Below are 16,386 nucleotides of genomic sequence, written 5' to 3'. Positions count from 1 at the left end.
TCTCTAAACAGAGGCGACCATAGCAGTTTCTGTCCTAAAACCAGGCCTAAACCCCAATTGAAATGGATCTAGATTTTCAAAAACTAAGTTTATTGAGGAATGGTTATAGGACTTGTTTAAAACCATATTTCCACAAACCTGTTGCCTAGACATTTCAATGAAAGAGCTTTAAATGCTCAAAAATGGCATGTACAGAGATACTACAACATTTTAATGATTGCCCTAGAGTGTATCTGAAGAAGTGTGCATGCACACGAAAGCTCATACCAAAATAAAAACTTAGTTGGTCTTTAAGGTGCTACTGAAGGAATTTTTTTATTTTGCTTCGACTCAGACCAACACGGCTACCTACCTGTAACTTGCCCAATTGTTGTTACATTTTAGGGTTGCCATATGTTCGGAGTTTCCCAGATGTATTCAGCCTGGGTGGAACTCGCTGAAATGTCTGGGAAAATCTGGACATATGGCAACCTGTGGTGGTAGTGTCGATATTGGCGATTTTGATTTAAAATAGCTCAAAAACTCTTCCCCCCCCCCTTTTTGAGATTTCGCCAGAAAAGCTCAACAACTTTGGGCGCGGGGGGGGGGGGGAGCTCAGCAAAAAAAAGTTTTCGTGTCTGGATTTTCACTTTTTGAAATATGGCGACCCTATTATAATGTGAAAAGCTAGAGCAATGTACCTCTGTAAGCAATCAAAATATTGTATATAGGCATATTTCATATCGACATTATGGATTCCGTCATACCTACAGCAAATGAGCCTACCAGCAATTCCTTGGTCATCCTTTGCTCCTCAGAAGCATCTTCCCTCGGTCTCCTTGGACAAGCCAGGGTCTCCGGCATCTTTTCAGAGGGAAATAAGCAATACTGCTCAGTTCAGAGGTAGGTCAGTGTGGCGTTTGCCCATTCCTGGGGAAATAAGACTGTGCAGGAGGGGGGAAAGAGTTAACAGGCTGACCAATAGGAAGCTGGAGGCGGAGCTTATGGGCTTTTAAGACTCAGCCCAAGGGAGCAGTTTGGTAGTTTAGAGTTGGCAGTTGTTGGTGGTTCTGAGGGTTGTTGTGTGGAAGTTGGGGGTGGTGAGGTAGAGTAGTTGGAGTGGGATAAAGGCAGGGTTGAGATGGAGAGGATAACGTGTAACAGTGTATCTAATACCTAAAGCTTGTTGGTGTCGCAAATAAACTATTGATTCTTTGTTTAACTTAAATCCTAGAATCATAGAGTTGGAAGAGACTACAAGGGCCATCCAGTCCAACCCCCTGCCGAGCAGGAAACACCATCAAAGCATTCCTGACATATGCCTGTCAAGCCTCTGCTTAAAGACCTCCAAAGAAGGAGACTCCTTGGTAGCAAATCCCACTGCCGAACAGCTCTTACTGTCAGGAAGTTCTTCCTAATGTTTAGGTGGAATCTTCTTTCTTGTAGTTTGAATCCATTGCTCCCTGTCCGCTTCTCTGGAGCAGCAGAAAACAACCTTTCTCCCTCCTCTATATGACACCCTTTTATCCTGACTGAGACTCAGTGATTTACCAGGGGGCCTGGTTGGTGGCAGCAGAACGATGGTGGCACAGGGTCAATAGTCCATGAAACGACCTGGGGGGGGGGGGCCCTGTGTGAATGCCACAGTCAGTGGAGGGAGGCTTTCCCTGCTGTATTTCTGCCTGTCAGGTAGCAGTTAAAGGCGCAGGGTGTCCCTTTTAGGGGTGAGCACAAGGGGGTGACTAGTTCTCCCGGGTTTCAGGCAGGGGGAATTCCCAGACCTTGCTGGAGACAATGGAATCTGAACCTGAGAATCTTCTGCCTGCAAAGCAAGTGAGCTATATGCCTTAAATATAACTGTAAGATTCCGATCCTCACGAGGGCTGCCGCTTTAAACTGGAACAACTAGCCCAGTGCTGCGCACACTGACTGGCAGCAGCTTTCCAGGGTTTCAAACACAGAGGCTTTCTCTGCAATAGAACCACAGAATTGTCGAGTCAGAAGGGCCCCAAGGGTCATCTAGTCCAACCCCCTGCAATGCAGGAATCTTCAGGAATCGAACCCACGACCCTAAGAATCTAATACTCTACCAACTGAGCTATCCTGCCGTCCTACCTGGAGATGCTGGGGATTCAACCTGGGACCTCTGTACGTAGAATCGCAGAACTAAAGGGTTGGAAGAGACCCCCGAGGGTAATCTAGTCCAACCCCCCTTGAATGCAGGAATCTCAACTGGATCAGACATGACAGGCAGCCAGCCATACAACCTCCGCTTAAAAATCTCACAGAAGTGGCCTCTCGCTGAGCAAAATTACACAGTATGGGGAAAGAAGGAGTTTCTTAGAGGGGGCCCAACACACAGTCTCATTGCCCATAGACACCTAGAGTACTGGCAGAAAGCCCCGATAGATGAAAGGCTGAGCTATGGGGGGGTCCCTCCCCCCAAAAAACATCTGCCGTGGATGCTTTCGTTGAGATTCCTGCATTGCAGGGGATTGGACTGGATGACCCTTGGGGCCCCCTTCCAATTTAACAATTCTATTAAAAGAGCAGGGGTTTTGACCCCCAAAGGGGAAAAATGCCCAGAAAGGTGGGCGCAGGTGAAAATCCGCCACCTCTGCCCCAAACTTACCTGAGCAGGTTCCAGGGTGCTCCCCCCCCCCAACCGATGATGCAGAATAAAGCCGATGTAGGAAATATGGGGTAGACGAGGAGCAGAATAACGAGGAAGGGGAAGGTTTTCAGGAAGGGGCTGAGCAGTTCAATGGCTGCCCTGTGCAAGAGGTGATTTTCTCCATCCTGAAGCAGCAAGCCTTGAAACGACGGGGATCTACCTGAGGCCTCCCCCAAACAAACAGATCCCCTGATTTGGAGGGAGTGGAGAGCAAGAGCTGCCCCCAACCCGGTCCGCCTGCTCCGGCTTCCGTGGATGCCCCCCGCTTTTGTCTCCGCGGAGGAGGAGGCGGAGGAGGCGCCGCCAAGCGCTTTGATCTCCTCTCCCTTTGATGTGCCTCCTTCCCTCCGTCCTCCGCAGCGATTGGGCGCAGCCGGGCGAAGCTCCGCCCCCCACCGGAGAGAGAAGGACCGCGGCTGCCTCTAGCCGTCTAAAGGATGCTCAGAGCCCTCTTGCGGGGACGGGGCAGAGGAGCCAGGGGTTGCCAACTGATCGGGGAAACCAGCCGCGCTCCTCTCGAGCCTTAAAAAGAGGGATGAAACTAGGCTTTCTTTCACCTGGGTCAAAGACTCGATTTGGCAACCCTCACGCACATTATTATTATTATTATTATTATTATTATTATTATTATTAGTGCTTTTTTCTGGGAGTACGCAGGTGTATGCATACCCTTAAACATTTTGTGAATCTAAGTTTGGCCTCACTGAGGGACAGTATTTCAATATGAGTAGGAAAATGAGAGTACCCCTAAACATTTTTAAAGAAAAAAGGCACTGACTTTAATAGGGCAAGATCCGGTGAAGTACAATAACAAGTTTGTAAAGTATAGAATTTTGCCCCCCCCCCCACTTTATTTTCCCTTCTGCACGGGTTCTGTTTATCTCCCCCTTTTCCCTCTTTTATTTACACATATAATTACACATATAATTACACATATAATTATGTACTTTTTGAATTCTCAAAAAATACTTTAAAGTAGATTGGCTACATTTTCCTTCCAAACTACAGGAAGCGTTAAATGCAAAGTACATCAGCATCTCAGTTCTTTTCATTGCAGCGGGTATTTTATTTTCAGTATAAACAGGACTCCGTTTTTGTAGCTGATTGTATGCAACGGTGCCCTCTTTATGTATTCACATGGTGTAAACATGTATGATCCAAACACACACAGAGAAAGAACACATATTATAATCAAACAATATTCCAAATTGCTCATCTTGTGAATTTGCCATTTAAATTGTTTAATCGTGACAACAGCTCCTGTCTCCAAAAAGTACCAAGAGGTGGTGTTCTAATACCTTCACTTTTAATTGACCTCCGAGAAGTTGAGGAGAGCAAAAGAAGGATCTTTCAGGGGGTTGGCTGGGTTTCTGCCAACTCTGCAAAAACAGCAAAACAAGCAACAGAACTTCCCCTTTTCAACTTTGCTTGGAGGGCAGCCTTCTCCAGCCCTTCCTTCTCCAGGATTTCTGTCTCACACAGGGGCAAAAACAGAGGGAAAGGGGAAGGACGATCGTCACTTTTGCCTCTCCAGGTTTTCCTGATCCCCCTGCTTTAAAGCAGCCCGGCATGCAGAATCCAGAATCCTGCGCCTCCCTGCCGCAGGCGAAGTTTTTTTTTTTTTGCGGCAGGGAGATTAAAACACAGGACAAACGCATGTTGCCAACCTGCTGGGAGGCAATGCGGTGTAGTGGTTAGAGCAGTAGTTCTCAAAGGGTGTGGCACACCAAGCTGGAATGGCAGGAGAGGGTGGCAGGTGTAGCATTCAAGGACCACATTTTAAAATTTCTGTGTAGTATTAAGATTAAGATATTAAAATATCTTTATTGTCATTGTCCCCTTGCGGGAACAACGAAATTACTCGGTTGCTACACCCACTCCGATAAAGCATTCCGCATAATCCAAAATTATAAAAACCTAATTAAAAACAGTAATATAATACAAAATAACAAGTAAAATAAGATGACTTCAAAGTCCAGGCTTTCCATTTAAGGCCAAAATCGCTCTAGAGAAGAAACTGTTCCTGAGACGGCTCGTTCTTGCCTGCATAGTTCTATATCTCCGTCCCGATGGCAGGAGCTGAAAGAAATGGTGACCAGGGTGCGTTGGATCTCTTGATATATCTAGTGCTTTTCTATGGCACCTGGTGGTGTAAATTTGTTCTAAGGTGGTGAGTGAGCAGCCAATAATGCTCTCTGCTGTTTTAATAATTCTACACAGCCCTGCTCTGTCCTGGGAAGTACAGCTTCCGTACCACACACATAAACCGTACGTGAGCACGCTCTGTATGGCACAGTGATAGAAGGCAAGCAGCAGCTTTTGTGGAAGATGGTTTTTCCTTAAAATTCTCAAAAAATACAGTCTCTGCTGCGCCTTCTTCACAAGCCCCCTTGTATTAACACTCCAGGACAGATCCTCCTGTAACTCAATGCCTAGAAATCTAAACGTTGTTACCCTCTCCACACAAATTCCGTCAATCAAAAGTGGCTGGACCTCGTTCTTCTGTCTCCTAAAGTCCACCACAAGCTCCTTAGTTTTCTTTTTTAAATACATTTTTACATTTTATTCCAATTTTCCAAATTCAACAAATTAACAAAACCAATCTTTTAGATTAGTTTTCTTTGTGTTTATGAGCAAGTTGTTGACTCTGCACCACTCTGTCAGTCGCTCCACCTCATCTCTATACTCAGTTTCACCCTCCTTATCAGAGATGAGCCCGATCACAGTTGTGTCATCTGCAAATTTGATGACCCTATTTCTAGGGTGGGCAGCGACACAATCATACGTATAAAGAGTATAAAGGAGCGGACTAAGCACGCATCCTTGTGGTGTTCCTGTGTTAGTCCTAAGCATGTTAGACATATAAGGGCCCAACCGGACCCTCTGGGAGCGATCTGAGAGAAAGTCCAGTATCCACCCACAGTATCGTCGTCGTTTAGTCGTTTAGTCGTGTCCGACTCTTCGTGACCCCATGGACCATAGCACGCCAGGCACTCTGTGTAGTATAGTATTTTTTAAAACAAAATAATAAAAAATTTCTTCCAGCATGCACATGAAAGCTCATACCAATGACAAACTTAGTTGGTCTCTAAGCTGTTGCTGGAAGGAATTTTTTTATTTTGTTTCGACTACGTCAGACCAACACGGCTTTTAATATCACAGATTAAAAACTTCCCTAAACAGGGCTGCCTTTGTTGTTGTTTAGTCGTTTAGTCGTGTCCGACTCTTCGTAACCCCATGGACCAGAGCACGCCAGGCACTCCTGTCATCCACTGCCTCCCGCAGTTTGGTCAAACTCATGTTCGTAGCTTCGAGAACACTGTCCAACCATCTCACCCTCTGTCGTCCCCTTCTCCTAGTGCCCTCAATCTTTCCCAACATCAGGGTCTTTTCCAGGGAGTCTTCTCTTCTCATGAGGTGGCCAAAGTATTGGAGCCTCAGCTTCACGATCTGTTCTTCCAGGGAGCACTCAGGGCTGATTTCCTTTAGAATGGATAGGTTTGATCTTCTTGCAGTCCATGGGACTCTCAAGATTCCCCTCCAGCACCATAATTCAGTATTTTTTATTTGCAGATATTCCAGAGCATTGTCTATTCTTCGACAGTTCACCACAACATGTCGTGAACAGGGATTTTCAATTCTGGCAAATCTGAAAAGGTCAGAAAAGAGAAAGGCTTCTTTGTGTTGATGAAATGAGTTTGGTTGCCCCAAATTAGACCTGATATAAAAGATTATGCGGCAAAAGTGAGCTCATATCTCTTGCTGAATTTGTATAGGTACATATATAAGAGGCTCATTTAGAATTATATTCTGGGAATGGTTACAGGTAGGTAGCCGTGTTGGTCTGACGCAGTCAAAACAAAATTTAAAAAATCCTTCCAGTAGCACCTTAGAGACCAACTAAGTTTGTCATAGGTATGAGCTTTCGTGTGCATGCACACTTCTTCAGATACACTGAAACAGAAGTCACCAGACCCTTATGTATAGTCAGAGGGTGGGGGTGGGGGTATTACTCAGAAGGGTGGTGGCAATGGGTGATTGGCTGATAGGAGTGGTAAACCTGTTGATGACTGTTAACGACTGCAATTGGTCTGTTAACGACTGCAAAAACACACAGATTGTCGAGTTGGAAGGGACCATGAGGGTCATCTAGTCTAACCCCCTGCAGTGAGGGAATCCTTTGCCGAATGTGGGGCTTGAACCCAGGACCCTGAGATTAACAGTCTCATGCTCTACCAGACTGTGCATCAGATTGGGGTAAAATTACAGTCAAACATTAAAAACTATTCACACTTGTATCCAAACCCTCACCAAAGAATCTTCAGATATGTAATTTCCGTGTTGTATGTATTTATGTATTTATGTATTTTCCAGCAAGAATTAAAAAATAAACTGTGCTTATACAAACAGCACTCTTTATTTTCTATTAAAACATCCTTCTTGACTTTTCAATAAACTTTTTTAAAAAAGATGCACTCTCTTTTTTGTTTTGACTGTTCTGGGCCTTTTTGCTTTCCTAAGAAACATTTTGTAGAAATGCAGGGATTTGGGGTTTTGCATTTTTTCTTGCTTACCCAGCTTTGGGAATCTGGTGCATGGGCCGAGGGGTGGAGGGGTAGGTGTCAAATGCTGCCAAGGGCCGCCAAAAAAGGCATTGAGGGCCGGCTGTGCGAACTTGGACCTCCTTGTTCTAGATAGTTCCAAACAAGGTCCTAAATAATAAGACCTGGCTCATCTCTCCAGCCCCTTAAAAAGTAAAAAATTAAACCCCGTTTCCACAACCTTTATTTGATGTCTAGAAACCGACATGACTGAAATGGTTATTGGGTAAAGCATTTCCATGTCACGCTTTGCAGCAAGGCAGATACGGAACCAAAGAAACATGGATTTTTATTTTGCAAAACACAGAAGAGCAGTGTACAAGAGTCGCAGTTGGCAACCTCCCACCAGCTCTGCCATTACGCTTTTCTCAGTCAATTTGTCAATCCCAGCTTACATAGTTTATCTGGTACTTAATAGACCGGGAGTCGTGATTAACTTTGCTGTCATCTGTTTTCGCATTTGTAGCCTCTAGGTGTCTGGTTTTGTGGTGCTCAACAAAACGTGGCCTCGTATAGAAGCTCTCTCCACAATACACGCATTTATACGGTTTCTCTCCCGTGTGGGTTTTCTGATGAGCGATAAGGTTCGAACTCAGGTTGAACCTTTTCCCGCACTCGGAGCACTGGTAGGGTTTCTCTCCCGTGTGGGTCCTTTGATGCCTAATCAGGGCTGAGCTACACGTGAAACACTTGCTGCAATCCGAGCATTCATAAGGCTTTTCGCCCGTGTGGGTCCGCTGGTGAACGTTCAGCTGCGAACTCACGCTGAAAAACTTGCCGCAGTCCCGGCACTGGTATGGCTTCTCCCCTGTGTGGGTTCTCTGGTGAGTGATAAGGTTCGAGTTCAGAGTGAAGCTCTTCCCGCAGTCGGCACAGTTGTACGGCTTCTCTCCGGTGTGGATTCTTTGATGTCGGAGGAAGCTCGAGCTGCAGGAAAAGCTCTTCCCGCACTCGGCGCAGTCGTATGGCTTCTCCCCTCGGTGAAGTTTCTTGTGCGCGTTGAGGCTGGATTTCAAGTAGACGCTTTTGGGGCAGTCTGCACACTTGTAAGGCTTCTTCCCCGTGTGGATTTTCTCGTGGGCGTTCAGGCTCGATCGCACGCTGAAACTTTTCCCGCAAGCCGAGCACTCGTAGGGCTTCTCTCCAGTGTGCGTCCTCTGGTGCACACTGAGCTGGGAGCTCACGCTAAACGTTTTGCCGCAATCCGAGCATTCGTAGGGTTTCTCTCCCGTGTGAGTCCTTTGGTGTCGGCTGAGACTCGAGCTGCAGCCGAAGCTTTTCCCGCAGTCCGAGCAGTCGTACGGCTTGTCCTCCGTGTGGATCCTCTGGTGCCTGATAAGGCTCGAGCTGCAGTTGAAACTTCTCCCGCAGTTCGCGCACTGGTAAGGTTTCTCCCCCGTGTGGATTCTCTCGTGTGCGATAAGGTTTGAGCTCTGGCTGAAGCTTTTCCCACAGACCGAGCAGGTGTAGGGCTTTTCTCCTTTGTGGGTCCTCACGTGTGGGATGAGGGCGGACTTCTGGCTGAAGCTTTTCCCACAGTCGGAGCACTTGTAAGGCTTCTCGCCTGTGTGGATCCTCTCGTGGGCGACCAGGCTCGACTTTAAACTGAAGCTCCTCCGGCACTCTGAGCACTCGTAGGGCTTCTCCTCGGTGTGGATCCTTTCATGGGCGATGAGGCTCGAGGTCTGGCTGAAGCTTCTTCCGCACACCAAACACTTGTACGGTTTCTCCTCGGTGTGGATTCTCTCGTGAGCAACGAGGGTCGATTTCTTTCCAAAGCTCTTCCCACAGCTCAGGCACTTGTGGGGCTTCTCGCCAGTGTGGATTCTCTCATGAGCGATAAGGTTCGAGCTGTTGCTGAAGTTTTTCCCACACTTGCTGCACATCAGTTGTCGCTTGGTGGCACCGACTTTGTTGCCCGCTGCACGAAGGACCAACTTGTTTTGGCCTCTTCCTGGAGGTGTCATCTTTTGCTTTTGCTCGTTTTCCAAAGTCACATCCTGCCGAGGAGCCGGGGAAATTTTGTTTTTGGCTTTTCCTAACAATCTCCCAGGTATATCTAATTGTTCAGAACTGTCTGCACCGCGAGATGTTTTGTCGCCATTCTCCTTCTCAGTTGTCAACCCTTGACCTATCAAAAAAGGGAGATAGTAAAATAAGCACGATTAGCAGCCAGAGTAATAGCCCAGTGCTAGAAATCATCAAAGGTTCCTCTGCAAGAGGCACGGTTAACTCATGCATGAAAAATTGCTTTATCTGAACATCTAGTCAGACATAGATATGCAATGGACTCTCCTTCCTTGGAGGTTTTTAAGCAGAAGTTGGATGGTCCTCTGTCATGGATAATAATAATAATAATAATAATAATAATAATAATAATAATAATAATTATGCCCCACCCACTATGGGCGGCTCCCAACGGAATATTAAAAACACAATAAAGCATAAAGGTCCGTATAGTTAAAGCTATCGTTTTCCCAGTAGTGATGTATGGAAGTGAGAGCTGGACCATAAAGAAGGCTGATCGCCGAAGAATTGATGCTTTTGAATTATGGTGCTGGAGGAGACTCTTGAGAGTCCCATGGACTGCAAGAAGATCAAACCTATCCATTCTTCAGGAAATCAGCCCTGAGTGCTCCCTGGAAGGACAGATCGTGAAGCTGAGGCTCCAATACTTTGGCCACCTCATGAGAAGAGAAGAATCCTTGGAAAAGACCTTGATGTTGGGAAAGATGGAGGGCACTAGGAGAAGGGGACGACAGAGGACGAGATGGTTGGACAGTGTTCTCGAAGCTACGAACATGAGTTTGACCAAACTGCGGGAGGCAGTGGAAGACAGGAGTGCCTGGCGTGCTATGGTCCATGGGGTCACGAAGAGTCGGACACGACTAAACGACTAAACAACAACAACAACAAAGCATAAAACTTTAAAAATTCCCCTAAACAGGGCTGCCTTCAGATGTCTTCTAAAAGTCAGATAGTTATTAATTTCCTTGACATCTGATGGGAGGGCATTCCACAGGGAGGGTGCCACCACCAAGAAGGCCCTCTGCCTGGTTCCCTATAACTTCACTTCTCGCGGGGAGGGAACCGCCAGAAGGCTCTTGGAGCTGGACCTCAGTGTTGAATGATGGTGGTGGAGATGCTACTACAGTGGAACCTCGGTTTACGAACACCTCGGTTTACGAATTTTCGGTTTACGAACGCCGCGGACCCATCTGGAACGGATTAATTCACTTTCGACTACTTTCAATGGGAAAGTTCGCTTCAGTTTATGAATAGACTTCCGGAACCAATTACACCCATGCTTCGGGTTAAGTACGCTTCAGGTTGAGTACTCTGCGGACCCGTCTGGAACAGATTAATCCACTTTCCATTACTTTCAATGGGAAAGTTCGCTTCAGTTTATGAACGCTTCAGTTTAGGAACAGACTTGCGGAACCAATTGTGTTCATAAACCGAGGTACCACTGTATAGGTATACTGGGCCGAGGCAGTTTAGGGCTTTAGTTGAGATTCCTGCATTGCAGGGGGTTGGACTAGGTGACCCTCAGTGTCCCTTCTATGATTCCATGTCCATTTAAAAAACAAAAGAGACCCTGCGAATTAGGGGCAACCAGACCAAATGCAGATAAACAGCCTTGATTGTAGCCTCTAAGCCATTTACAAGAAATATTAAGATTATCAACATAAGATTTAAAAATAATTAAACTTATCAGGAATAGAGATTAAGACATGTCAGCATCCATGTGTCTAGATAGGCTTGCCTAAAGATAAATATTTTAAGCTAAAAACAGTTCAGTAAAGGCAGCTCCCTAGCATCAATAGGCAGGGAGTTCCAAAGTTAAAATGTTACCACAGAAAAAGACAAATTTCTTACAAGTGCAGAATTAGTATTCTGTAACACTGGGATCCTGCAAGTTAAAGTGGTCTCACACACAGGGATGATATTTTTATAATTTTTTTAAAAAAATATTAAAAATTACATATACGTACGGTGGTTTCTCAGTTTTTGAACGTCTCTGTTGATGAACATTTCGATTTTTGAACACCGAAAATGCTTCGGTTTTCGAACACGCCTCGGAAGTCGAACATGAAACGCAGCTTCCTCTGAGTGCAAGATCCTGAGGCCTAGCTGTCAGCTGTTGAGTTTTCGGTTTTCCAACGTTTCAGAACTTGAACGGTCTTCCGGGAGGGATTGCGTTCAAAAACCAAGGTACCACTGTATATGTATGTATACTTTTCAGCCATGATTATGGGCTTGCAAAGGGAGTGGGGTAAGAATGAAGGGGAGGGGACTGCAATCTCCACCCACCCCAATCCACTTTTGCATCATGGCTGGAGCAGAATCAAGAAAGACTCATAGAATCATAGAGTTGGAAGAGACCAAAAGGGCCATCCAGTCCAACCCCCTGCCAAGCAGGAAACCTTTGCATATTCACCTTTGCATCCAAGGAGCTCGTCTTGAAGGGCGAACTTTTCCTCCAAATGAGCACCGGCTCCCTGTTTCGGCTCCACCAGAAATGGTTTGGTTTTGGGAAGCTCAATGTCTTCCTTGCTGGAGAAAAGAGACAGAGAAGGATGTTCAAAACGAACAGGCACAACAACAACAACAACAACAACAACTTATTTATACTCCGCCCATCTGGCTGGGTTTCCCTCTGGGCGCCTTCCAGCAAAAGATTAAAATGCAATAATCCATCAAATATTAAAAGCTTCCCTAATCAGGGCTGCCTTCAGATGTCTCAGATAGTTGTCTGTTTCTTTGACATCTGGTGGGAGGGCGTTCCACAGGGCGGGCGCCACCACCGAGAAGGCCCTCTGCCTGGTTCCAGGCAGCATCAGATACAAGACGTGTCCCTACACCATGGTCTGACCACCCCACCTTTGAGGCCCCTTTCCAGCTCCGCTGAAGGTGAAACCAGCAAAAAGGATCCCCTGCACCCATAATTCAAGCTCACCTGTCTCCCAGAGCCTCAACAACCTGGAAAAAACATAAACAAAAAAGCAGTTAGCAGGATTACTGATGACTACGAAGGGAGATGGGGGTTACTGGTTTGTTGGGGGTAGTGATGTAAAATTCTCGAGAATAATGTTTTGGAGAATCTTCTCGATTAATGAGGTGTGTACTATACATTTAAAGCAGCTGTGTAGACTCCTGAAAGTCAAAAGTGAGGAGGCTTTTGCCAAATCTCTGCTGGGAAAGCAGTTACATAGCAGGCAATTGTGTACCCTAAACGCCCAACTTCTACCAGAGGTAAGGTGGACCCCTTTAAAACAAGGAATAATTAAAAGCACCTCTTCAGGTGATCTTCATAAACAAGCTGGATTTTAAGGGCTCAAGGGGTCCTATAGCACATTATTATTATTATTATTATTATTATTATTATTATTATTATTATTTGCACCTTTCCTTAAAGGAGCTCTTGGTGGCATTCACAGTTCTCCCTGTTATCAACAACGCAGTGAAGTGGGTTAGACTGCGAGACAAAGGTCACCCGGTGAGCTTCACACCTGAGTGGGGATTCGAACTCTGGTCTCCAGGGTTTTAGTCCAACACCCTAACCACTACACCACGCTGCCTTCCTTGACTGATTTACCTCTAAGTTTCCCTGTTTCTTCTGCCTTATGCAATGTTGCAAAAACCGAACGGCGCTTTGCAGGCTGCAAAAACTCACGGCACCAGCATCATTCGCCTTTGCAGCACACCAGTTGAGATAAGGTGTAGTTAAGAGTGTCGGACTAGGGCTTGGGAGGCCAGGGTTCGAATCCCTGCTTGGCGATCACGGAGCAGTCTTGGGCCTGTCGCTCACTCTCAGCCTAACCCACCTCACAAGGTTGTTGTGGGGTTTAAATGAGGGGGTGGGGAACCAGAGACTCCGTGGAGCAAAAGATGGGAAATAAATGCAATAATATATAGATATGTTTTAAAAAGCAGGCATTGATCTTGTTATACACAGGCTAGACTAGAAGCCGAGGTAGACAGAGGAAAAAGTGCCCCAGGCATATATCTTTTTTAAAAAAACAACCCAACAAGTTTTGGCTGGGTTTGAGGGATGAACAACCACCCACAAAAATCTCTTACCTGACTCAGCTGTGTGCCATCCATTCCTCCAGTTCCTCTCCTTCCCTGGACGTTTTGACTCAGCAGAGGTGAGATGCTAAGCAGGTGTGGAAAAAAGAAATAAATCAGAGGCAGGGGAAATTTTGCAGAGAGAGAAAAACAGGTCCTGGAGGAGGCGATGGCTGCAATCCTCTGCACGCCAGACTAAGTAAGAGCAGTGGCTCAGGGGCCAAGCATCAGAAGCTCATTGAATCATAGAGTTGTGGAGCTGGAAGGGACCCGAGGGTCATCTAGTCCAACCCCCTGCAATGCAGGAATCTCAGCTCAAGGATCTAAGTCAGATGGTCCCTAAAAACCCTAAATTCAATTCCTGGAGTCTCCGGGGTAGGACCATAGCTGCCAAGTTCTCTCTTTTTTTAAGGGAAATTCGCTTATGCTGAATAGGCTTCCTCGCGAGAAAAGGGAAAACTTGACAGCTATGGGTAGGAATGGGAATGTCTCAAACCCTGCAGACTGCTGCTGCAGACAAGAGCTGACTCCACAGAAGGCAGCCAAGCCTTATGAGGAGCGGTCGAAGGCGCTGGGTATGTTTAGCCTGGACAAGAGGAGACTGAGAGGAGATATGATAGCCATCGTCACATATCTGAAGCGCTTTCACATGGAAGAGGAAGCAGGGTAGGACTCGAACCAAGGGCTTCAAGCACTCAACATATGAAAAAACTTTCTGACAGTAAGAGCTGTTTGACCGTGGAAGGGAGGTTTTGCACTCTCCTTCCTTGTAAGTTTTCAAGCAGAGGATGAGGTTGGGTGGCCATCTGTCATGGATGCTTGAGCTGAGATTCCTGCATTGCAGCGGGTTGAACTGGATGACCTTCGGGGGTCCCTTCCAACTCTACGATCCTAGGGCGATTTCAAACCCCACTGGACAGCAACGGGGCTTCCTCAGGAGTAGACGCGCATAGACCTCCAGACAGGTGGGCAGGCAGGTGGGAAAGGCGCACCAAGCCAGTACCTGCAGCTATTTTGGAGATGCTTGGAGGTGCGCGCGCGTGGTATCCTGTTTTCTCCGGGCGCCGTGTTGATTCTTAGGGGCGGCGATGATCCGGATCAGGCGCTTCTCTCCTTGCAAAGCTGCTGCAGGGCTTGAGCTGCGGTCGGGCAAAGGCGAATCTCCCGTCCAGGCGGTGGCTGCGGTTGCAGCTGCCTCTTTGCTCCAAGCGCGCAGGAGGCTCCTCCGCCGATCCCGGCGCACATCTGGGGTGCTGGGTGAGTGGGTGGGTACCTCTCCGCGCCCCCGCCCCCCAGGCTTCAGAGGCACCCCCGGATGTTAACTCTGCCGCTTGGCAAGAAGATCAGCCTCTTCCGTCCGACCTCCATCCATCCCTCCCTCCGGAGCCGGACGAGAGGAGACGCGCGCTCCCTGCGCTCTTCGCCCTCTGCTGGTCGCTGCAGAGAGGTCTGGCCGGAGGCGGTGGTTTCCTTAAAAAAAAAAAAAAGTATTCCTGAGATCGTGCAGAGCGCCTTCCTGCAGAGAGTAATGCAGTCCCCCGCTTTCTGTCTGGGCGAACAAACAAACAAGAAAAAGCTATGGATGGAGGATCTCTTTCTCTTTTTAGATTTTCATTTATATTTTTCACCCTTGCAGTTTTCGACATTGCTATAACATTACATTCAAGAGGAATTGAACATCGACTTCCCTTCACTGCATATTCTAATCATTCCATATTTTCCCTTTCTTGTTTCTCGTTTGTTTCTCGGCCCTTGTTTTCAGACGGCCCTTGAGCATGTTAGAGTGCTTTCCTGCTGCTCACCACTTGTTTCCCGTTTGTTTCTCGTTTGTTTCTCAGCCCTTGAGCATGTGCAGAGTGCTTTCCTGCTCACCACTTGTTTCTCGTTTGTTTCTCGTTTTTCACTCCGTTATAGTGTCGGGTTTACTCTAAACCTGCTAACGTTTTAACCTGCTTGCAGTGATTCTTCATATAACCTACAAACCTTTTCCAACGGATAAAGGATCTCTTAAGTATATGCAGAACGCCTTTCTCCAGATGGGGAACTGCTACTTTTCTCCCTTTCTTGGGGCTGCACGCAGTATCCCACAGCATGTGCAGAGTGCTTTAAAAAAAAAGCGGCAGAATCATTCCCCCCCCCTTTCTGGATGGAAGAAGATCTATAGGCAGACGGCCTTTGAGCATGTGCAGAGTGCTTTCCTGCTCACCACTTTCTGTCTGGGCAGACAAACAAAAAAACATACGCAGAGCGCTTTTCTTCAGATAAAAAGGTAAAGGGACCCCTGACCATTAGGTCCAGTCGTGACCGACTCTGGGGTTGCGCGCTCATCTCGCATTATTGGCCGAGGGAGCCGGCGTATAGCTTCCAGGTCATGTGGCCAGCATGACAAAGCCACTTCTGGCGAACCAGAGCAGCACATGGAAACGCCGTTTACCTTCCCGCTGCAGCGGTTCCTATTTATCTACTTGCATTTTGACATGCTTTCGAACTGCTAGGTTGGCAGGAGCTGGGACCGAGCTGGGACCGAGCTCACCCCGTCACAGGGATTCGAACCGCTGACCTTCTGATCAGCAAGCCCTAGGCTCAGTGGTTTAACCCACAGCACCACCTGGGTCCCTAAGATAGGGAACTGCTAATTGCAGTGTTGGGCAGCTCCTGCCCCAAACAAGCGCTTGAAACTCAGGAAAGATGGGTGGGAGCTATGCCTGGAAAAATCAAAGGCTGGTTTTTAAATAAATCTACTGTATATTTTAAAAAACATTTAAAAAAGGACTAACTTTCAACAATCATACATTCGCAAATCCATTAAAAAAACACAGAGATCAACTATATTGATTGATTGGCACCGGCCTGTCTCGGGAGACAACGGAGGAGTGAGCCCAACTACCGGTATTACAGAAGAATCTTTTTAATTGCCTGCATAGGCTTCGCTACACAACAAAGTTTTTGCGGGCATTTAAAGGTTAATGGAGAAGACGCCCGCTGAATATCTATTGGCTGACCATTCCACAGGGACGGGGGCGGCGCCAGAAGTGACCAACCCCATCCCTCCACAGGGAT

At 46.9% G+C, this 16,386-nt stretch overlaps 1 protein-coding gene across 1 annotated transcript in view; it reads right to left on the bottom strand.

Annotated features, from left to right (window-relative positions):
• The window catches only part of LOC118081409 (uncharacterized), a 29,418-nt gene extending 13,851 nt beyond the window's left edge, over positions 1-15,567 (bottom strand). The window contains exons 1-7 of the mRNA XM_088664364.1: positions 14,330-15,567; positions 13,339-13,414; positions 12,215-12,237; positions 11,696-11,811; positions 7,641-9,385; positions 2,612-2,737; positions 766-843 (exon numbers count right to left, since the gene is read on the bottom strand). Of these exons, the coding sequence (XP_088520490.1) occupies positions 766-843; positions 2,612-2,737; positions 7,641-9,385; positions 11,696-11,811; positions 12,215-12,237; positions 13,339-13,362 (2,112 nt within the window). The 5' untranslated portion in view covers positions 13,363-13,414; positions 14,330-15,567. The remainder of the gene's footprint in view (positions 1-765; positions 844-2,611; positions 2,738-7,640; positions 9,386-11,695; positions 11,812-12,214; positions 12,238-13,338; positions 13,415-14,329) is intronic.
• Between the last annotated feature and the right edge of the window lie 819 nt (positions 15,568-16,386).

Source organism: Zootoca vivipara, chromosome 2, assembly GCF_965207765.1.
Source record: "Zootoca vivipara chromosome 2, rZooViv2.hap1.1, whole genome shotgun sequence".
Taxonomy (NCBI): domain Eukaryota; kingdom Metazoa; phylum Chordata; class Lepidosauria; order Squamata; family Lacertidae; genus Zootoca; species Zootoca vivipara.
The sequence above is the reverse complement of the archived record's forward strand: the minus strand, read 5'-3'. Positions and strand labels throughout refer to the sequence as shown.